The sequence below is a fragment of the Rutilus rutilus genome (assembly GCF_951802725.1).
Source record: "Rutilus rutilus genome assembly, chromosome: 14".
Taxonomy (NCBI): Eukaryota; Metazoa; Chordata; class Actinopteri; order Cypriniformes; family Leuciscidae; genus Rutilus; species Rutilus rutilus.
In genome coordinates this window covers 36,293,161-36,312,697 of record NC_140219.1, presented here as the reverse complement: position 1 = coordinate 36,312,697, position 19,537 = coordinate 36,293,161, and the positions used below count along the sequence as shown (strand labels likewise).

General features: G+C 42.9%; 2 protein-coding genes across 2 annotated transcripts in view; both read left to right on the top strand.

The window, feature by feature from the left end:
* maml1 (mastermind-like transcriptional coactivator 1) overlaps positions 1-4,008 on the top strand; it is a 45,747-nt gene extending 41,739 nt beyond the window's left edge. The window contains exon 5 of the mRNA XM_084431136.1: positions 1,803-4,008. Coding sequence (XP_084287262.1) covers positions 1,803-2,740 — 938 coding nt within the window. The 3' untranslated portion in view covers positions 2,741-4,008. The remainder of the gene's footprint in view (positions 1-1,802) is intronic.
* A 1,111-nt stretch (positions 4,009-5,119) lies between these two features.
* Positions 5,120-14,391, top strand: ltc4s (leukotriene C4 synthase). Its single transcript, XM_084431141.1, has 5 exons — positions 5,120-5,234; positions 7,709-7,808; positions 7,896-7,966; positions 13,693-13,774; positions 14,053-14,391. Exons 1-5 carry the CDS (start codon positions 5,174-5,176, stop codon positions 14,201-14,203), a joined length of 465 nt encoding a protein of 154 aa, XP_084287267.1. The 5' UTR covers positions 5,120-5,173; the 3' UTR covers positions 14,204-14,391.
* Positions 14,392-19,537: the final 5,146 nt, after the last annotated feature.

The following is a 19,537-nucleotide window of genomic DNA, read 5'->3' as shown; positions in this document are numbered from 1 at the left end:
GTTAATACGTTAGGCTGAAAACATCGCGAGCGTCATGCGTGCCTCAGTGTGTGTGTGTGTGTTGTAAATGAAACGATTCCTATTTAAATGGTCTTTATGCGGTTTAATATTGACAGACACTGGTCTATATCGTGATTTTATTTAAGTTTACTGACCTACTTTTCATCTAAAGGTGTGACTAAGTAACCACCGGAAGTGTGAGTACCCTGCTTGGCGATTTCGAACGTTCCGAAACCAGGAAATGAGATAAAGGCCTATTGTTAATAGGAGACGTAGGCGTGTATCCAAGCTTTAATGGCAAGGAAGTCCTTTTCTACTGAGAGCGGCTCATATGAGGAGTTTCTGGGTGTTTCTCCCTCAATTCTGCTTCGAGCTCTTGATAAACTGTGGCGTTTCTCTGTGGTTTAGAATCCAGTATTACTGTAATATTTTTGTCTTTTATGAGTTTAATGAATAACTCTGTCTCGTCTTCTGTCCAAACATACGCGCCATCTACGTCAGGTGACCTGTAAATGTGCAAAAAACGTTTCCATTGCAGCTTTACGAAATATATTTATTTTTCGAACTGCCTGAAAAACCGCCTCGTGAGCGTAAAAACGTATTTCCGATATACAGCGATGATGAAGAACTGAAATCTAAAGCTTGATGTGGTTTGTGTCTGTCGGCTGCATGACGGCACGGTTTGCCTGCTCACGTCACTAGCTTTATATATGCCACTTCGCTGCATAACCACTGCATAAAAGCGGCCAGCCGGATATGCAGATAGATGGCACCAATCGCTACAGTAAGTGTTGTTTTGCCCGCTTGAGGCGCTAATGTTAGCGTCCTCTCAGACACACTGCTGTTCTCCGCTAATGCAGCATCTAGTCAACAAATGAACTACTCATAATATCTAATCACGTACGGTAGTGTACTGTACTGTTTCATGGTTTGTTTTGAGTTGACACTTCAAATGTGGGTTTAAAACACAGTGAAACGGTACAGTACACTACCGTACGTGATGTAAAAACTCACTAACGCCTAGTGGAGTTTGTTTTGACACTTCAGATGTGGGTTTAAAACACAGTGAAACGGTACAGTACACTACCGTACGTGATGTAAAAACTCACTAACGCCTAGTGGAGTTTGTTTTGACACTTCAGATGTGGGTTTAAAACACAGTGAAGCGGTACAGTACACTATCGTACGTGATGTAAAAACTCACTAACGCCTAGTGGAGTTTGTTTTGACACTTCAGATGTGGATTTAAAACACAGTGAAACGGTACAGTACACTACCGTACGTGATGTAAAAACTCACTAACGCCTAGTGGAGTTTGTTTTGACACTTCAGATGTGGGTTTAAAACACAGTGAAGCGGTACAGTACACTACCGTACGTGATGTAAAAACTCACTAACGCCTAGTGGAGTTTGTTTTGACACTTCAGATGTGGGTTTAAAACACGTACGGTAGTGTACTGTACCGCTTCACTGTGTTTTAAATCCACATCTGAAGTGTCAAAACAAACTCCACAAGGCGTTAGTGAGAGTTATTATTTCGCTCTCGTACAGTATAATGTTGTTCCAGCAACCGGTTATCAGTGCCAATTAATCAGCCAAACCGATCAATCATTCAACCTCTAATCTCAACACCCACTGACCCAGTCCTGCCCCACAGAGTGTCTGTTACACTTGTATGCGCATCACAATCCGGAAGAAAACACCCATGGCTACTTCAGTTGTAGCTGTAATCTCTTTGAAAATGAAACCGATTAAATCTGTCTTTCTCTTCTGATCATGATTGCGCTCTACTCTGTTTCCAGGTGCATCTCAACCGATAGGAAACGTCAACTCTCTGAGCGGCGCCGCCCCCGGGACGCAGCGGATGTTCTCTCAGACGCAAAGCATGATGGGAATGGGGAACGCAGTCCCGAGCACCGGCCCGTCTCCGGCCGCCAGTCAAGCAGACATGAGTCTTCAGTCCTGCGCGGGCGGTCTCGACGTGCAGCAAGTGCTCTACGGGAACATGCCCATGCACCCCAACCACCCCAACCAGCAGAGAGCGCAGGTGTCCAACATGTCCAACGCGTACCGGCAGAGCGTGCTAGCGGCGCAGCAACAGCAAGCGCACCTTAAGAGCCAGCCCAATGCTGCCATGATGAAGCAGCAGCAGCAGCAGCAGCAGCAACTAGCACGTCTTCCCAATAGCATTCCCAACGCCATGGCTAATGCTATGCCCACCGGTCTCCAGGGTGCCTTGCCCACTCAAGCCCAGTCCTGGCAAACACAGGCTTCCCAGCAGCACCCGGTTCTCCAGCCCGGCTTCCACATGCAGGCCAGGCTATCCAAGCTTCCCAACAACGCCCCGTTCCCTCAGGGTGGCATGGGGAGTAGTGGGGCGGGTCGCATGAACCCTGCACAAATGATGCCCAATATGAACCAACAGCGGACAAATCTGCCCCAGCAGCAGACGCCCCAGCAGGGGCAGGTGCCGACTCAACCCCAGCAGGTTCTGCCGGACCTGGGGCCCTTCAGCCAGACGCAGGCCGGACCCAACCGCACCACAGCACTCCAGTGCAATCAGGCCTACCAGCTCAACAGATCAGCCAATCAGCAGCTCCAGTTCAGCTACAACAGCCAATCAGGAGCTGGCTTATCCGGGTTCCCTGCGGAGACCGATCTGGTGGACTCTCTGCTGAAGAACCAGTCGACCCAAGAGTGGATGGACGACATCGACGAGCTGTTGGCCAGTCACCAGTGAGGAGAAGACGTGAAACGGATCATATCTGCTGTGTTTGTGTTCTCGATCGAGTTTGTAAATGAATGACAGAATGAGCCGCCGCCGCCGTCACTGACCGGAGAGAGGAGAGCGCTCTACTACTGAACCTGTGGCTCAGTAAAACCACTGAACCATCTTCCCCATGAGTGTCCGCTTGCGTTCAGCCGTCGGTGCGGTTGTGTTGACTGTAGGCGTGTCTTCCCATGCTCCCACAGGCCTTACATTTGCACTCTTGAAGATGCACAATATGTGATTTACAGTGAGTCTAAAGCAATAGTTCACCCGATTAGTGTCACGTACTCGCACTCAGTGCCGGTCCGAAAGTCGTGAGACCATGAACGGACGGTCCAGTCCTGCTCCTGGAGGGCCACCTGTAACAACGGGTCAATCCAAAATGAGCGTTTAATGTTGATTCATTAGTTTTAAATGCTTTAGCTTATCATTTAGAGGCCGTTTGCACACCGCTTTCAATTAAAATGGAAACGTATTTGTGCATTTTCGGCTGGTTATTTACACCACAACAGCTTTTGAGGGCCTGAGAATGCAAACTTTTGAGATCGGATCCTTTGAGTGCTGATTGGCATCCATTAATAAGGACATGTGGCCCTTCAGAGCAGGATCAGAACACTGTGTGTGTGTGTGTGTGATCATAGTTCCACTGGAGAACAGGAGGCATACGAGGAGTTCGGAGAGACATTAGGGAATCAACAGTGTCAGAGCTCTCCTTTAGTTGCGTTGAGTACACGGTTTATGCTCCACATGGATCGACTAAATTTAGAAAGTAGATGTTTGATCAAGTCCTGATGGCTTGAAGGAGTATAGATGAGACTAATAGTGAAGAACTGATGAACTCTACAGTTCTCCAGTGAAAGTGGAGATCTATCTCATCATTACACTTTCTCATGTTACACTACACTTTTAATATTATTAATTATTATTTTTTTCTGAAGATGAGTTTGAACGACCCGTAGTTGTAGACTTCTGTGTTGGGAAGAGGGGTGATGTTCCTGTTTTGTTTTCTCCCGACTGCGGTTGCCTGAACTCTCAACTTCATCCCGGATTCTGTGACAGGATTTCATGTATATTTATATATATATATTTTTTGTATGTATGCAGTTTCTATTGTTCAGGAGAAGATAGATCTTATTTTTATATGTACATTGTTGCAAATTTTTGTAAGTATTTTATACTTTTTATTATGGTTCTCTGTAAAACAAGAGTATTATGTAAATATAGTTCTCTAGAAATGAGCTTGTTTGGTGTGTTTTATGCGTGTCTGGAATCATTTGTGCATTTTAACCCTCTGGTGCGTGTCGGTCAAAAATTACCGATTTTTTTTTTTATATTTCAATGAAATTAATGAGCTATATTTTAGTTTTTATTTAATATTTTGTATTTTTTAGCGGATTTTATGGTAGTAAATTTTATTTTCAGTGTATTTAAAATCCATTTATTCACTTACTGAGCACAGACCTGAAATTTTAATTTCCAACTTAAACTGTGGTAAATATGAATGGTTCAGCGCTCAGACTTCAGTTTGATCTCTTTTAAAGACGACACTCGGCAGATTATTGCTGAAGTGAAAAGTGTAAAAAAAAAAAAAAAAACGTGGAGAATTTTATGTTTATTGTTATTAAAAATGCACAAAAAAAACAATTTACATTTTTTTATATGAAATATAGATTTTCAAAATCACGTTTTACTCTAAAACGGCAAGAAATTCAAAGCCATTAATCTAAACAAGTCGTGCTCCAAATTTAAGGCTGATACCTCAGTAAATGAGCTTTCAGTGAGAGTGTGTTTGGCAGCAGCAACACATTGTCTGTTCACACAGCAAGTGCCAAAACCTTTACCAAGTTTAGTACCGATCAAGATGGTCTGATCAAGTAAAAAAAAAAACCTTTTTCGTTCAGAAATGACACTTAACCTAGTTTTGTCTCGAGGTTCAGGAGAGCATACTCTGAATCTGATAAATGTGCGTCCTGCTTAAAAGCCATCCATGGGACAGGAGGACTGATTTGCACTGAAAAGCACAGGCATCTTGTATTCTTAACTGTAGAATTAAAAAATTAAAATTAAAATTAAAAAATCTGATTTTTTTGAGACGCATTGTGTAAAAAAATATTTCCAAAGATAAATAAGACGTTTTGTGCTTTGAAGTCCTATTTTAACTGCTTGTTTCACATACACACTAATGTTTTTTTTTTATTTTGTGTGTTTTTTTTTTTATTGAAACCTGTTGCACCTGCTGTCAGAATACTATTAGTGATGTAATGTGGGTAATTTCTGTGACCCGCCCAATCTAGTCATGGTGAATATAGTGATCAAGGAAGAGTCAGGGCGTGTGGTTTGGACACACACACACACACACACACACACGCACGCACGCACCGCACGCAGAGAGAGTCCACAGGGATGATGCTGGATCAGGTCGTGTTGTTGGCAGCCGTCACAGTGCTGGGAATGATGGAGCAAGGTAACTGGTCAAATAAATGTTCGTCAGTCTGCTCAGGGAAACAGTTTTATACAGTGTGATGAAAGTGCATGAGCAATTTAACCCTTTCAAGTAGGACACGTCTAAGAATGGACAAATGATTCTGTTGCTGCGTGAGATGGTTGGACTTTAAACTAGTACGTGACCCAAAGTAACTCCAATAATCATGTTGGCTCGTAGGATACTGATATGAGAGGATTAGCCTTGAAACGAGTAACAAGTGGAATATATACTAAAACAATAAAGGTTACACGTTTCAAAATCAGACTTGGAAGTTAGTTGGACAAACTTATTGTATCACGTGTTATTGTGTACTTAAATGGATAGTTTACTCACCCTAATGTCGTTTATGACACAAAAGATAGTATTTTGAAGATTGTTTTGGTGACCGTTGACAAAAATACTGAGACATAATCAAAATATCAGCTACGCTTTACAGTAAGGTCCATTAGCCTAGTTAATGTATTAACTAACATGAACTAAAAATGAGCAATACATTTGTTACTGTATTTGTTTATCTTTGTTAACGCTAGTTAATAAAAATAGCTGTTCATTTTTCATGTTTGTTCACAGTGCATTAACCGTTAACAAGATTTTAATAAATTATTAGTTGGCTAAATGTTTAAATTAACATTAACAAAGATAATGCTGTATAAGTGCAGTTAATTATTAGTTCATTCTAACTAATGTAGTTACCTAATGAACCTTAAAGTGTTACCAAAATATCTTCTATGTTCCGATGACAGAGTTATGAATTATCCCTTTAAGATTTGTCAGAACAGGAAAGAATTATTTTCCCTCAGGAAAGATTATTTGTCAGATACATTCACTAAAAGCAAGTGTTAATATTTTTGCTTGTCAGGTGAATATGATGACATATGTTTAAATTAAAGACCAAACATCCGGATTAAGAACGGGATATTTCGCAATGTGTTTTAGAAATTTGTTTGCCTTATAATTAGGATAAATCCGCGTTGAAGCCGGTGTATGAGGGATAATGTGTAATTATACAATTATTATTATTATTATTATTATTATTATTATTACTACTACATTATCCCGCTTATTATACGGCTACTTCCACATAAGTAAATCATTAAACACGAAATATTGATCTGAGTTGAATTATTATCATCAGGTGTTTAAACGCAAAGCTTCCGCAGAGAGAGCAGTTTCAGCGGCAAGATCAAAGACGGACATTTAAGAGGGTATACACTCATAACAACTTAATCATAACACATTAATAATTATGGAGATAAGAGATATTGATTTCAGATTAAACTGTTTCAGATTAAAATCGTACCTGTTTGTATTTTATAATCCAACAGTGTACAAAACAATAGTCACAAAATGGCCGCCGCTGCGTTTGTATGAAACGAGCGAGTCCACGATACTGGATGGCATAATTAAATAACTGTACACAAAAAATTTGATTCAATAGAATTTTAATATTTGATTAGCTCATCAAACGCAAAACTTCCACAAAGAAAAAACGTTCCTAGCGTATAGCGCTGCAGCCGCTGCTGACTTGTGACCCGGATGAGTCTGTGTTCAGCGGTTGTATCTGGGAATATCACACCGCTGGATGGAGCTGTTATAATTGTTATAAAGAACCAATCAGAATCAAGTAAGAGCCATGTAAGTCTTAAGGTCCTTGCACACTGAATCCGAAATTTTCGCTTGCGTTTTTTCGTATCCGTCATTCTGTGGCTCTAAATTGTCAAAACACCATTCAAATGCTTGTTACGGATGCGAAAAACGCAGAAAATCAAACCCGATCCGAATATTTTTTTGACGGACGAAAGTTTCAGAAGCAGTGTGTGCAGGTGTGATTGACATAACGTGAGGTTGTATTTATTTTTTAACGTGCGAAAATTTCGGACTCAGTGTGCAAGAGCCTTAAAGATCATATTTACCAGTTGAACACACCCACCACAATGTAAGCCCTGATCTTTATGAGTTGGGGGCGTGTGTACGTGAGAAACATGGCGGAATACCACAATTCTTATTTATCAGTGATATTGTAAGGCTTTTCTATTTACAGCGAAGTAAGCTAATTGCCTGCACAGAAGATGATGGCATTATAATATAACAATGTAATATGTAACGATAAAGTTAGCAGTGGCTTCATAAATTAATTAAAAACATAAAAAAGCGAAGCACACCTCATGCACATTTCTTTGCTCTTCATTTTATAGAATTAGAGTTTAAAAACCTTGCTGTATTTTTGTGTTGTTGATTAAGAGAAAGTACTCCGCCATCTTACGCCAACGAAAGTGACTTGAACGCACATACGGTCGTAAACACGACTTCCCACCTCGTAAATACGAACTTCCCAGGAGGACTTGAATGCATCATAGCATACCACTGGATGGCGCTATTGACCAATCAGAATCAAGTATTCCACAGAGCCGTGTAATAACCATAGACTGGTAATAACGTGTTTATTCCCTCAGCGTACTTCTCCCTGAAGGTGATCTACGCGCGCCGCAAGCACTCTGTCTCTCCGCCCGCCACCACCGGCCCACCCGAGTTTGAGCGGGTCTTCCGAGCCCAGTGAGTCAGAGGAACCGCACTTACACACATGATATGAATGCTGAGAGGCTTTGTCTCATTATGTTTGTCATCATCTTGCTTTTCCAGAGCGAACTGTTCAGAGTATTTCCCCATTTTCGTCTTCTCACTTTGGCTGGCTGGAGTTTTCTTCAGTCAAGGTGAGTCTCTCTCAGCTGAAAGACCAAGCACCACCATCATCATCATCAGGTAGACTACTGCCAACTTTGTTCTCAAAGAAGAACATATTAGTTAATTATGTTTCCGCCTCTGAATAAAAAACATAATTGCGACTTTTCATCTCACAATTCTGACTTTTTTCTTGTGTGATATAAACTCGCAATTCTGACTTTTTTCTTGTGTGATATAAACTCGCAATTCTGACTTTTTTCTAAAAATTGCGAGATATAAAGTCGCAATTCCAAGTTATAAAGTCATAATTGCGTGATATAAACTCGGAAATTGTTATAAAGTCAGAATTGCGAGATATAAACTCGCAATAGTGTGTTTTAAAGTCACAATTGCGAGTTATAAACTCACAAGTGTGTGTTATAATGTCATAATTGCGAGATATAAACTCGGAAATTGTTATAAATATTACGGAAATGCGTAATATAGTTATTCCAAGTTATAAAGTCAGAATTGCAAGTCAGAATGACGACTTTAAACTCGTAATTGTGAGATATAAAGACTTAATATCTCACAATTCTGAGAAAAGTCATAAAATAATAATTTAACCCTCTACTGCACACAATTTCTTGGCTCATTTGGGAACATTTTATTGATTTATGGATAATTCCCCTGACCCGACCCCCCGAAATTAGCATCATACAATGCTCAGCGAGCAATACAAAAATCACAAATCTTTCTCAAAAGTGTCGATACAAATCATTAAGTAAAATGGGAAAAACATTTGAAACACATTGATATATTTGATAATATACAGGCATAGGTTTGTATGATGTAGTGTGTCATGTCATATCATGCACTTCATGTAATGAGATTTCACTCAAAAAGCAGTTCCTCTCTGCTTTGAATAGAGGTGTACGTTACACTGTTCCTGTGCACCCAGTTTCTGAACATGCAAAATAAAAACACTTCATAAAACCTTCCAAAAGGCTTCTCTACACCTTCATACACACACACATTTTTTATGTAAAGTTCATGTCATTTTAAATAAGATTACTAAAGCAAATAATCTTGTCTTCTTCTCACACAATGTGCTCCTGTGACCAGGACATCGCACTTTCAAATGGTGCATGATAGTGACTCTCAACCCTTATTGGACTGTTCTTTGATACTTTTTTAACCATTCTAATTGGTTGCAATAATTTAAAAACCATGTACTGAACATAGGCTTAAGAAAACTTCCCGTTGCCCTGTGCTGTAGAGGGTTAAACTCGCATTTGCTAAAAACAAGTCAAAATGACAAGTTTATATCTCGCAATTCTGAGGGATAAAAGGTCAGAATTGAGAGAAAAAAAGTCGCAATTATCTTTTTAATTGTTTTATACCATGGCGGAAACAAGCTTCCATAATTAATCGTGATGAAATGCAGCTGTAATATTAAGCAGCTTGCAAATACAGTTGAAATCGAAATTATTCAACCCCCATTGCAAATCAGATTTAATGGCACATTTACATACTTTACAAACAAATCAAACAAAAGTAATTGAAATGGCTCAACACAACAAATGTTTCATGTGAAAGAGCTTTTGAAAAAGCAACCTAAGCTAGTTATGCTGGCGTGTTTTCGTGGATTATTATTGCATTCGACAGAAACACACCGCCCTGAAAATGCCTTGATTTATTTACAGTAACAGAGAGCATCTAATGTTTCATTTGAAAGAGTGAAAATGCCTTTATGTTTGGTCAGACTGGTCAGTTCTGACGGGTTTAGAGGGGTTTTTTGGGAACTTGACGGACGGTAAGTCAAGCAAATCACCTTAGGCGAGCCTAGAAAGAGGAACTTCCCCTTGTGAGAAGTGTACACATAATACCTGCCTTGTTACTGTGGTTAACTATATTAAGTCTATCTAGATTAAACAGCTCTCACATCTGACATTGACTTCCACCATAATCTGACATCACACACCTCAGTTTTGCATGCAAACAAAACAAACTTTGAAAATGTTTTATGCAAAACAGTGCAGTCCTGTTGTTTTGTTGTGCTCTTTAAAAAAACACCTCAGATCTAAACGAATGAAACGGGCCTAAAATAAGCTGGTGATCAATGTTAGGTTAAATCAAGCATCACAGTTACTATTACACTCTTAAAAATAAAGCTTCTTGATTGGCATCTATGGTTCCTTGAAGAACATTTAAAGTCCCCCTGTGGAGAAAATCCAGCTTTTAATGTTGTTTATGTGTCTATGTGGTGTTTTAATATGCTTTAAGACAAAGCATGTGTAAGTTCATAAGTCGACACCATTGCTGAGTGTTTCCTCCTTAAAACTGCAGTGAACCAAAGACAGTCTCAAACACACGCTTTGAAATCACTGGTGTTTCTGACGTCACAAACTACCTTGTAACCAATCAGATCAACGTGTGATCGTCAACCAGTGGATCTCTGAGCTGAGTGAGTGAGTGGAGGCGGGGTTCATTTGCATATTCATAGAACCGTGCATACTAAATGAGGCAAGGGTGTCGAGTTACATTCAAGATATTTTAAGGCATTAAGACATTTTTTCAAGAAAAAAAAAAACATTTAAATGTAATTTTGGTGATCAAAGATGAGTTTTAAAAAAGGATAAAATTATTGACTACAGGGGGACTTTAAATGTTCTTAACACTAAGAAAGAAAATAATGGTTCTTTAAAGGGTCTCAATCATAACCGCTGCGTCGCACAAAACAGGCCCTGAAAGGTGAGCTGAGGGACTGACGGCAGATGACGGAAAACCACTTTAAATCGCCGGGATCACAACATATGGGACCCAGCCTAGCACAGGTTACACAAGCATACAAGTACTAGGACTGGCGTCGGACGCTCCGCCACTTCCGACCGCCGAGGGGTGCGGAGAAACTCGACAGGGTTCGCCTAAGTGGGGAACTCGACTGGAGCAAAAAGCGGACATATCCGCTCCATGTGGAGGGGAATGGCGCAGCAAGCCGACACTAGACCGGGAACTTCGGTGTTACTGTCTGGTTGAAGCGATCACACGGGAAGAAACCGGCTCAACACATACGCTATAAAATCTAGCGAACGTGTTAGGTGTCGCCCAGCACACAGCTCTACAGATCAGCGAGGCGCCGTGTGCCAGCGCCCAAGAAGAAGCAACACTCCTAGTGGAGTGGGCTCTCAACCCGGGTGGGCAGGGCACGCCTTGGGCTTCGTAAGCCAAGGCGATGGCATCCACTATCCAGTGGGCCATCCTCTGCTTGGAGACAGCCTTTCCCTTCTGATGGCCTCCGTAACAGACGAAGAGCTGGTCTGGGGTCCTGAGGCTTTGCATTCTGTCCACGTACAGACGCAGAGCACAGACGGGACAGAGAAAAGCTAGGGCTGGTTCTGCCTCCTCCGAAGGCAGCGCTTGCAGGTTCACTACCTGGTCTCGGAAGGGAGTGGTAGGAACCTTGGGCACGTATCCTGGCCGGGGTCTCAGGATCAAGTGAGAGTTAGCCGGGCTGAATTCCAGGCACGATTCGTCGACCGAAAATGCATCGCTCCAGCCCTTCTTGCAGGAAGGAAAGCACTGCTCTAATCGAGCGAGTTCGGGGGTTCTCCTGGTGAGAAGAGCACCAATCAACGAACAGGTTCCACTTCAACGCATAGAGGCGCCTCGTAGAGGGGGCTCTAGCGGAAGTGATGGCGTCAACTACCGCCTGGGGTAGGTCACCTAGAACCTCCGCATCCCGTCCAGGGACCAGACATCAGTGTTAATTTCGTTAACAAAAACTATGACGAAAATTGTTCGTTGACCACCATTTTTTCCCGGACTATATCAACACATGCAATATTGTTGATGAAAAAAGACAAGACTGAAATGTGTGTAAAAAAAACTTCCCTCAAAAACTTGACCAAAACCACCTGTTTTTGTTGAATAAAGGAGGAGACAACACATTACAGACTCTTTTTACGAGCCTTCATGCTTACGGTTGCCAGATTTCAATCATTTAAACCCCCAGTCAGAGCTTTTCTTTTAAAGAACTACCCGGTCTTTTCAGTAGTATCTGGCAACCATGCGATCCGCGTTCTCTACACTGCTGAAGAAGCGCAGATTATCTGAAAACACAGACAAGTAAGCGTGAGTTCAGCGATCTTCATTTGAGATTTTCTACTTAAATTAAAGTGTCATTCGGTCGGTCTGTGTTCTGTCACGAGCTGCTTGCGCTGTTTGTGCGACTAAATCTGCGATCAAAATGCAGGCTGATATTCAGCAGTGTTTTTAATGTTGATCATATTATACGAGCAAGAATGCAATGTTTCCCGAATATCCACACGAGTTCAAATGTGACATGTACTACATTTAAAACAGTATTGTCAGTAGGCTCATTGCTCTATTTTGCAATGAAAGCCATAGCAGAACTGCAGCACACAGCGGTGATTCGTGAACAAATCTGTGGCTTTGAATGAATCGTGAGAGTCAGTGATTCAATGACGCATTCATAAATACAGCCACTTCCTTCGTTACTGAATGAATGAATGACTCGATGACTCGCTCATAAAGACAGTGACTTACCGCCACCTACTGCCGATTTTAATTTAATATTTAAAAGTATCACTTCGTTTTTACCATCATTGGTCTGGATGCGGGTGCCATATGGTGCCCCATCTCTGCGAAAGCTGGTCCTTCCTCCGAGGAATGGGGCAGGGAGGGGCCGTCGCGAGTAGCACTAGTTCAGGGAACCAGGTCCGGTTGGGCCAATACGGCGCAACGAGCAAGACCAGCTCCTAGTCCTCCCTGACTTTGCACAGTGTCTGTGCGAGGAGGCTCACTGATTGGGGGAAACCCACACTTGCGTAGGCTCCAGCTGTGTGCCAGTGCGTCCATGCTGAGGGTGCCCTCGGTCAGGGAGAAAAACAACTGGCAGTGGGACGTGTCCGGGGCGGCAAACAGATCTACCTGTGCGTTCCCGAAGCGCCTCCATATCAGCTGGACCTGAAGATGCATGTCCGTTGTACATAGCCCCCAGGCGATGGCAGAGGCATCCGTGGTGACCACAACATGTCTGGACACTTGTTTCTACGGGCAGGTGTTCCCTTAGAACAAAGGGTCCGACCACGGGCTGAGAGTGAGAGGAAACCCGGCACGAGTCGCGCTGCCACCCCCATCTCGGGACTCGACCGTGGAGCCAGTGTTGAAGTGGCCTCATATGAAGCAATCCGAGCGAGCTCACGCAGTCCAACACTGACTGGACGCGGGCTTCCGTGAGGCGTGCTGTCAAGGTGATCGAGTCCAGCTCCATACCGAGAAAAGATATCCTCTGCCCGGGGGTGAGTTTCCTCTTTTCCCAGTTGACCCGAAGCCCTAGGTGGCTGAGGTGACTGAGCATCATGTCCCTTTGTTCGCACAACTGTTCTCTTGACTGCGCCAGAATGAGTCGAGGTAGTTGAGAATGCGAACACCACGCTCGCACATGTGAGCAATGGCCGCCTCTGTGACTTTCGTGAAGACACGGGGCGACAGGGCCAGCCCGAAGGGTAAGATTTTGTACTGATATGCCCGCCCCTCGAACGCAAAGCGAAGAAATGGCCAGTCTTCATCTCGGTTGGAGGGACCGGCTCAATCGCGTCCTTCACCAGTAGGACTGCGATCTCTGCCCTGAGCACAGGGGCATTTATAAATGAAACCCCAGATCACTGAAAAATCCTTTGAGGAACCAAAAATGGTTCTACTATGTGATATTTCTCTCTCTCTCTCTCTCTCTCTCTCTCTCTCTCTCTAGCATTGGCAGCGCTCTTCGGGATCCTGTACCTGTATGGCCGGTATCTGTACTTCCACGGCTATGCGGAGTCGGCTCAGGGCAGGTAAAGCGCTGTGTGTGGTCAGTAATGTTGATGTTGGTGTGTGTGGTCAATAATGTTGGTGTGTGTGGTCAGTGCAGTTGGTGTGTGTGGTCAATAATGTTGGTGTGTGTGGTCAGTACTGTTGGTGTGTGTGTGGGCTGGTGTCGGCTAACCTGTGGCTGTCCTCCGGCAGACTGGAGCCGCTGTACTTCAGTGCTAAGATGCAGTAGGCTCTGATCGCTCAGTCCGGGGTGTGTGTGTGTGTGTGTGTGTGCTCACCTGTCTCTGTCCTCTGTTAGACTGGAGCCGCTGTACTTCAGTGCTAAGATGCAGTGGGCTCTGATCGCTCAGTCCGGGCTTGGTGTCGTCTGCTCCCTCACACACGCCTATCTGGGACTGGACCTGATGCACTCCGTCACTCATCTACTGGGCCTGACTGAACACACATGAACAACAGGCAGCAATACATTTATATATCATTACATTTATATATCAAATATAGGATGTTAATTAGTGTTTTTTTTCTACTGAGAATGTCCAAAAGTGGAAGTATACATCTCACAGGAGAATTATGTCTTGTTTTTCTATCCTAAATACAATTAAACATTTCTTTTCAATAATTTTACACACATTACAACTTTACCAGAAATGACGCACAATAAAAATATTCTGCTTCCAAGTGATATTTGGTCATATTTAGTATGTTTTCTTCATACATCACTTCTCATATTTACTCTCAAGCTTTTCACTGACAATGTTGTCTAACAAGGTAAACAAGTATTGACTTAAGAAATGTAATGGATAGATAGATAGAGAGATAGATAGGTAGACAAATAGATGGATTGACAGAGATAGATTAGAAATAATAGATAGATAGATAGATAGATAGATAGATAGATAGATAGATAGATAGATAGATAGATAGATAGATAGATAGATAGATAGATAGATAGATAGATAGATAGATGGATGTTAAATACATGATCTAAAAAGTTTAAATCTGTTACTACAAAATATATGTTAAGACTCAACTTTTTTCCATAATCATTTAATCTCAGTATATTTTAATAAATATTTGTTCTCTGTATTTATGTTTAAAGGCATATATTTCTAATCTGTAAGCATTTGTAAACTGTAAAGACTAGAATGTTGTTTGACAGACTTCATTCACAAATCTCTAAATCCTCAAGTGTTTGACTGGATTGCTCTGCATCTGTGGACAGTGTTTTGTATGTTTGACCACTAGGAGGCGCAACAGCTGCGTAGATCAGCTTTATTCCCTGCTCTGGTGTTTGATGAAATACCATAAAGCAGAGTCACTGGAGGCTGTGCTGTATTGAGCTGATGGACATCTGCCAACTTATAGAAACCCTAGAATGAGGCTTTGCTTCTGTACAGCAGCACCACAGAATCACTCAAACTACCATTCCTGGTGGTAAAGATTATAGGACCAGATTTAAATAAGCTTTGTGATTTCAAAATCTGATTTTCTCCCTTTAAAAAAATGCATGAATTAATAAATAATTACATAAATAGTAATGCTAATTTTATTTGTTATTTTAAAAGTTCTCTCATTTTCCTTTACAATTAAGCTGAAGTATATGCTCTGTGACACATGCTAACCAGCTGCGCGAAATTAGTCTTGGAAAACACATTTATTAGTTATTGTCTTGATTTCGTGATACAATGAACATGTTAAAAAAAAACACAAATGCACAGACACCATGAGCGCATTACAGGATGTCTGACTATTGCCTGGCTATCTTTGATTATGTCTGCCTTCTAAACTACTTTTAACTCTCTCGCATTTTTGATAATTTTCGCAAAACTTTCATGTTCCCCAGAATATTTTGTTGTATGAACATCTGCACATAAAATATAGAGCCTCTGCTTTTAAACATTTTATTCTAGCTCTATGTATTCTTTTTTTATCAACACTTTAATGTGGGTAAGTTTCACAAAAAATCAACATTTTCTCAAAGATCAGATTCGGATCGATGATCAAAACACAGATGAAGTAGATTGAGTCCATCAACCCCCTAAAAGCTTCAGTCGTTTCCTCTTCATGGGTGTTGTGATTAACAGTGTCAAGGTAAATAGTCACTCTCAGGAATCATACTGTAGCACGAGCGGAGAAAATGATAGGACCTTGAGGGAACAAACATAGACCCTGAACCGTCTCAACGGCCTCCTGACTCGCTGAGGCCGCAGTTGCCCTTCTTGTGTAACTGAAGCCGGGCTGTATATGAATGCTAGGTTTGCAGCTCAAGAACTGGTGTGGCTGCATGTGGGTCTGCCAGAGGACTGGAAGTGCTCGACCGGGGTCCTGGTCCAGCCTCCGGGGTAGGCACAACTGTAGAGGAGGCCGGTGTTTGGGCTATACTTCCTCTGTAAGGTGCCAATCTGTCCCGGTGCACGGCCACCTTCCTACCCCTCGAGGCAGCTGAACTCGGTCAACAACTTCTCAGATTCTCTCCAGAACACTGCACGGCCCAACCCACTTGGGGTCAAGTTTAGGGCACCTGCCCTTCTTTTTCTCAGGGCTGTACACCCACACCAGTTCTCCCGCTGTGCAGTGCCGGCCTCAGTAATTCGCTTCTGCCGGGTCCCCACTTTTAACAACTGCTTCCTTGCAAAATTAAGAGTGGCTTCCAATGAGTCCTGAAGCTTTCTAGCATACTCAGGGCCCGGGGGCACAGCAGGCACATCAGGTGGCCTCCCAAAAGACATGTTCTGATCTCCCGCCCCAACATCAAAAGGGTGGGTGTGCAAGAGGTTGAGTCTTGCACATCGGATCGGCACGCCATTAGGATAAATGGCAAGTGCGTATCCCAATCTCGCTGCTGCTTGGCAGACACAATGGCCAGCTGTTCCGCCAGTGTCCTGTTAAACCTCTCAACGAGGCCATCACTTTGGGGATGCAAAGGGGTGGTCCTTGTTTTGTGAATCCCTAATTTTTCACACATCACAGAGAAGACACGCAACTCAAAATCACGGCCTTGGTCGCTGTGTATGGATTCTGCAACCCCGAACCGGCTGAACATGCCATCCATCAACGCGTTCACCACTGTCTCGCCTTCTTAATCAGGCAGTGCGTAAGCTTCTGGCCATTTAGTGAAATAATCCATAGCCGTCAGCACAAACCTGTTACCCCTCTCCGAACAAGGAAAAGGACCCATTACATCCACCCCTACTCTCTGCACTGGGCCTCCTACGGGGAACTGTTGCAGGGGAGCGAGGGACTGGACAGGCGAGTGCAGTCCCCCACTCGCTCTCCCCCAACCCCTGCCTGAGAGAGAACCGCCCCCATACCCACATTGCTGGCATCAGTATCCAGAATGAAGGGCAGTGCAAGGTCAGGGGGGGACCAATACAGGGGCTGTGATCAGAGTCTCTTTCAGGGCAGCAAAAGAGTTTTGACACCCCTCAGTCCAAGCGAAGGACTTATCCTTCTTCAGCAGGCTGGAAAAACCATGCACAAATAACACTAATATGAGGCCAACCCCAACAGCCCTTGATCATCTTCCCTTTGTCCATCTCTTGAGACTCCTGCTGGTGATGACTCATATTGGGATGATCATGCGCACCCTGTCCCATTTCCCTGGTTACTGGCTAGCTTAGGACACTGACGAACTAAATGTCCAGTCTGCCCACAACCCCAACAACCCCTTGGCCGTGTGCAGGGGCGTTGATCAGGTTGCAGTGCCACAGCTCGAATTAATTCAGTAATCTCTGAAACCCAGACTGGCCTTTCGCTTAGCCCCTCCCCCACGTCAGTAGACCTCACCGACACAGATTTGCGCTGTCTCTCGTCCGGCATGCAATTCCCCAAACAATCTCCCTCTCCAACGCCATCTCCGAGGCATCCTGCAGGGTTTGAGGGTTTGAGGGTTTGAGGGTGGGCTAGTTGGGTCTGTCAACGGAGCTTCACAGGAGTAAGGCCCTGTATGAATTAGTCTCTCGCAAGCTCCCCTTGAACTGACGGTGGCATGTGGGCATATGCTCCCTGAGTCAAATTTTCAATATCATTTGCCAGGACTCTCAGTTGCTCTCCTGGCTGCCTGCGTCTATTACTCAGTTCAGAACACAGGAGCCCTGGCCTCTCAAATTGGCCAAAACGCCTTCACAGTGCCCCGACAAGTGCATTATAATTGTGTCTATCTTCAGGGTTGAGCAGTAACAAACACTTTGGGGGTTTTACTGCCACCGTAGCCGTGGTTCCCTGGGCGCCGCCATGTCTATTTACATCGGCAACCAGCACGGTTCCCTGGGCGCTGCCATGATATAACCCGATATAACCCCCTAAACTTGTTATAGTTGTAATATATTCGTTACTATGACTGTCGTGCTCATGCCATCGAGTTGATCATGATAACTTTGTGGGCGTTGAGCGTCGTCTTCCACGTGAAACAAAGCTGAACCATTAATGCGTTAAAACACACATTACTACTTAAACACATGCGACATGGATTACCATAGTAACACATTGCTTTCACCGGTACAGCAGATTCCGCCATATTAGTTGCTTGGGTTACGGTTGCGTACGTAAGTGTGGGGCGGAGCTATTAAATTAGGGGGGAGATCCTTTTGGGGGAGGGGCGTGTTTGTTTTAGTGATTTCAAATATCAACATTGGCCAAAAGTGTTTTTCAAAAACTACTGATCCCACCTTTAACAGTTTTAATGCTCTTTTATTAACATTATTATTATTATTATTATTATTATTATTATTATTTTTATAGTAACTCCTTTTATTTTTTAACTGCTATATGAACTCACTTAACCATGACTATTTCACTGTATTACATTCTTCTTCTCTTCTTACATTTCTTTCTCGTTCCCCTTTTCGCTCTTTCCCTCACGAGCGCCCTCTAGCACAATTACTCAGAACACAACAATGGGTTCAACATTTCATTCAGTAACATTAGACACTTTTGATTTATATGCTGTTTAAAGGTGCTGTATGTAACTTTTTTTATAAAATGAATCCTTATTTTATTGCCCGTCTGTGAAGGGGTTGTAATCACACATTACAATGATCCACTTTTCGCGTTTTGCTATTACCTCTGAAGGCCAGTATTCCTATTTTTATGTGAAGTGTCCGGGTCGGATTTTCTGCGAAATCCACCGGATGTGACGTGCATGCGAGCTCCCGAGCCTCTCTGTTTTATATATACAGTCTATTGCGACGGCACTGCAGCTAACGACATGGAGTCTGATAACACCAAAAAACGACCTGCCTCCAGCACAACACAGACTCCAACACAAACTCCCAAAAAAAAAAAAAGTATCTGCTGAAGCTCGTCAGGCCAAACGTCAATCGGATCGACTCAGGACGAAAACACGGATCAACATTGGCAGAGCGTTTGAATTATGGAGAGACCTCCGCTTTGTTTTAGGTATAAAAACAGACCCTGAGTTGGCTTTCATCCTTTTGGACAGGTAAGCTAACAATACTTCAAAGCATGTAAAATATATTGTGATTTTGTGCTTTAGTTGGCTCAAGTTAGACATCATTAGTTTGCCAGCTAACGCCGACCATTTGCTAACGTTATCTGATGTGAAAGACTACAGTTGTAACTTTATTGCTTTTCACGAGCACGAGCGCTGTTGTTGCAATCTGAAACATCACCGCTAGAGGCCGCTGGATCCTACATACAGCACCTTTAATGTTTGATAATCATGTTATTTTACATGCTTCTCTTGCTTGTTTCTGTTTCTTCTTCTCCTGTGTTGTGATCAGGAGATCAGTACTCTTTCAGAAGGTAAGTGTGTAATAGCGCCC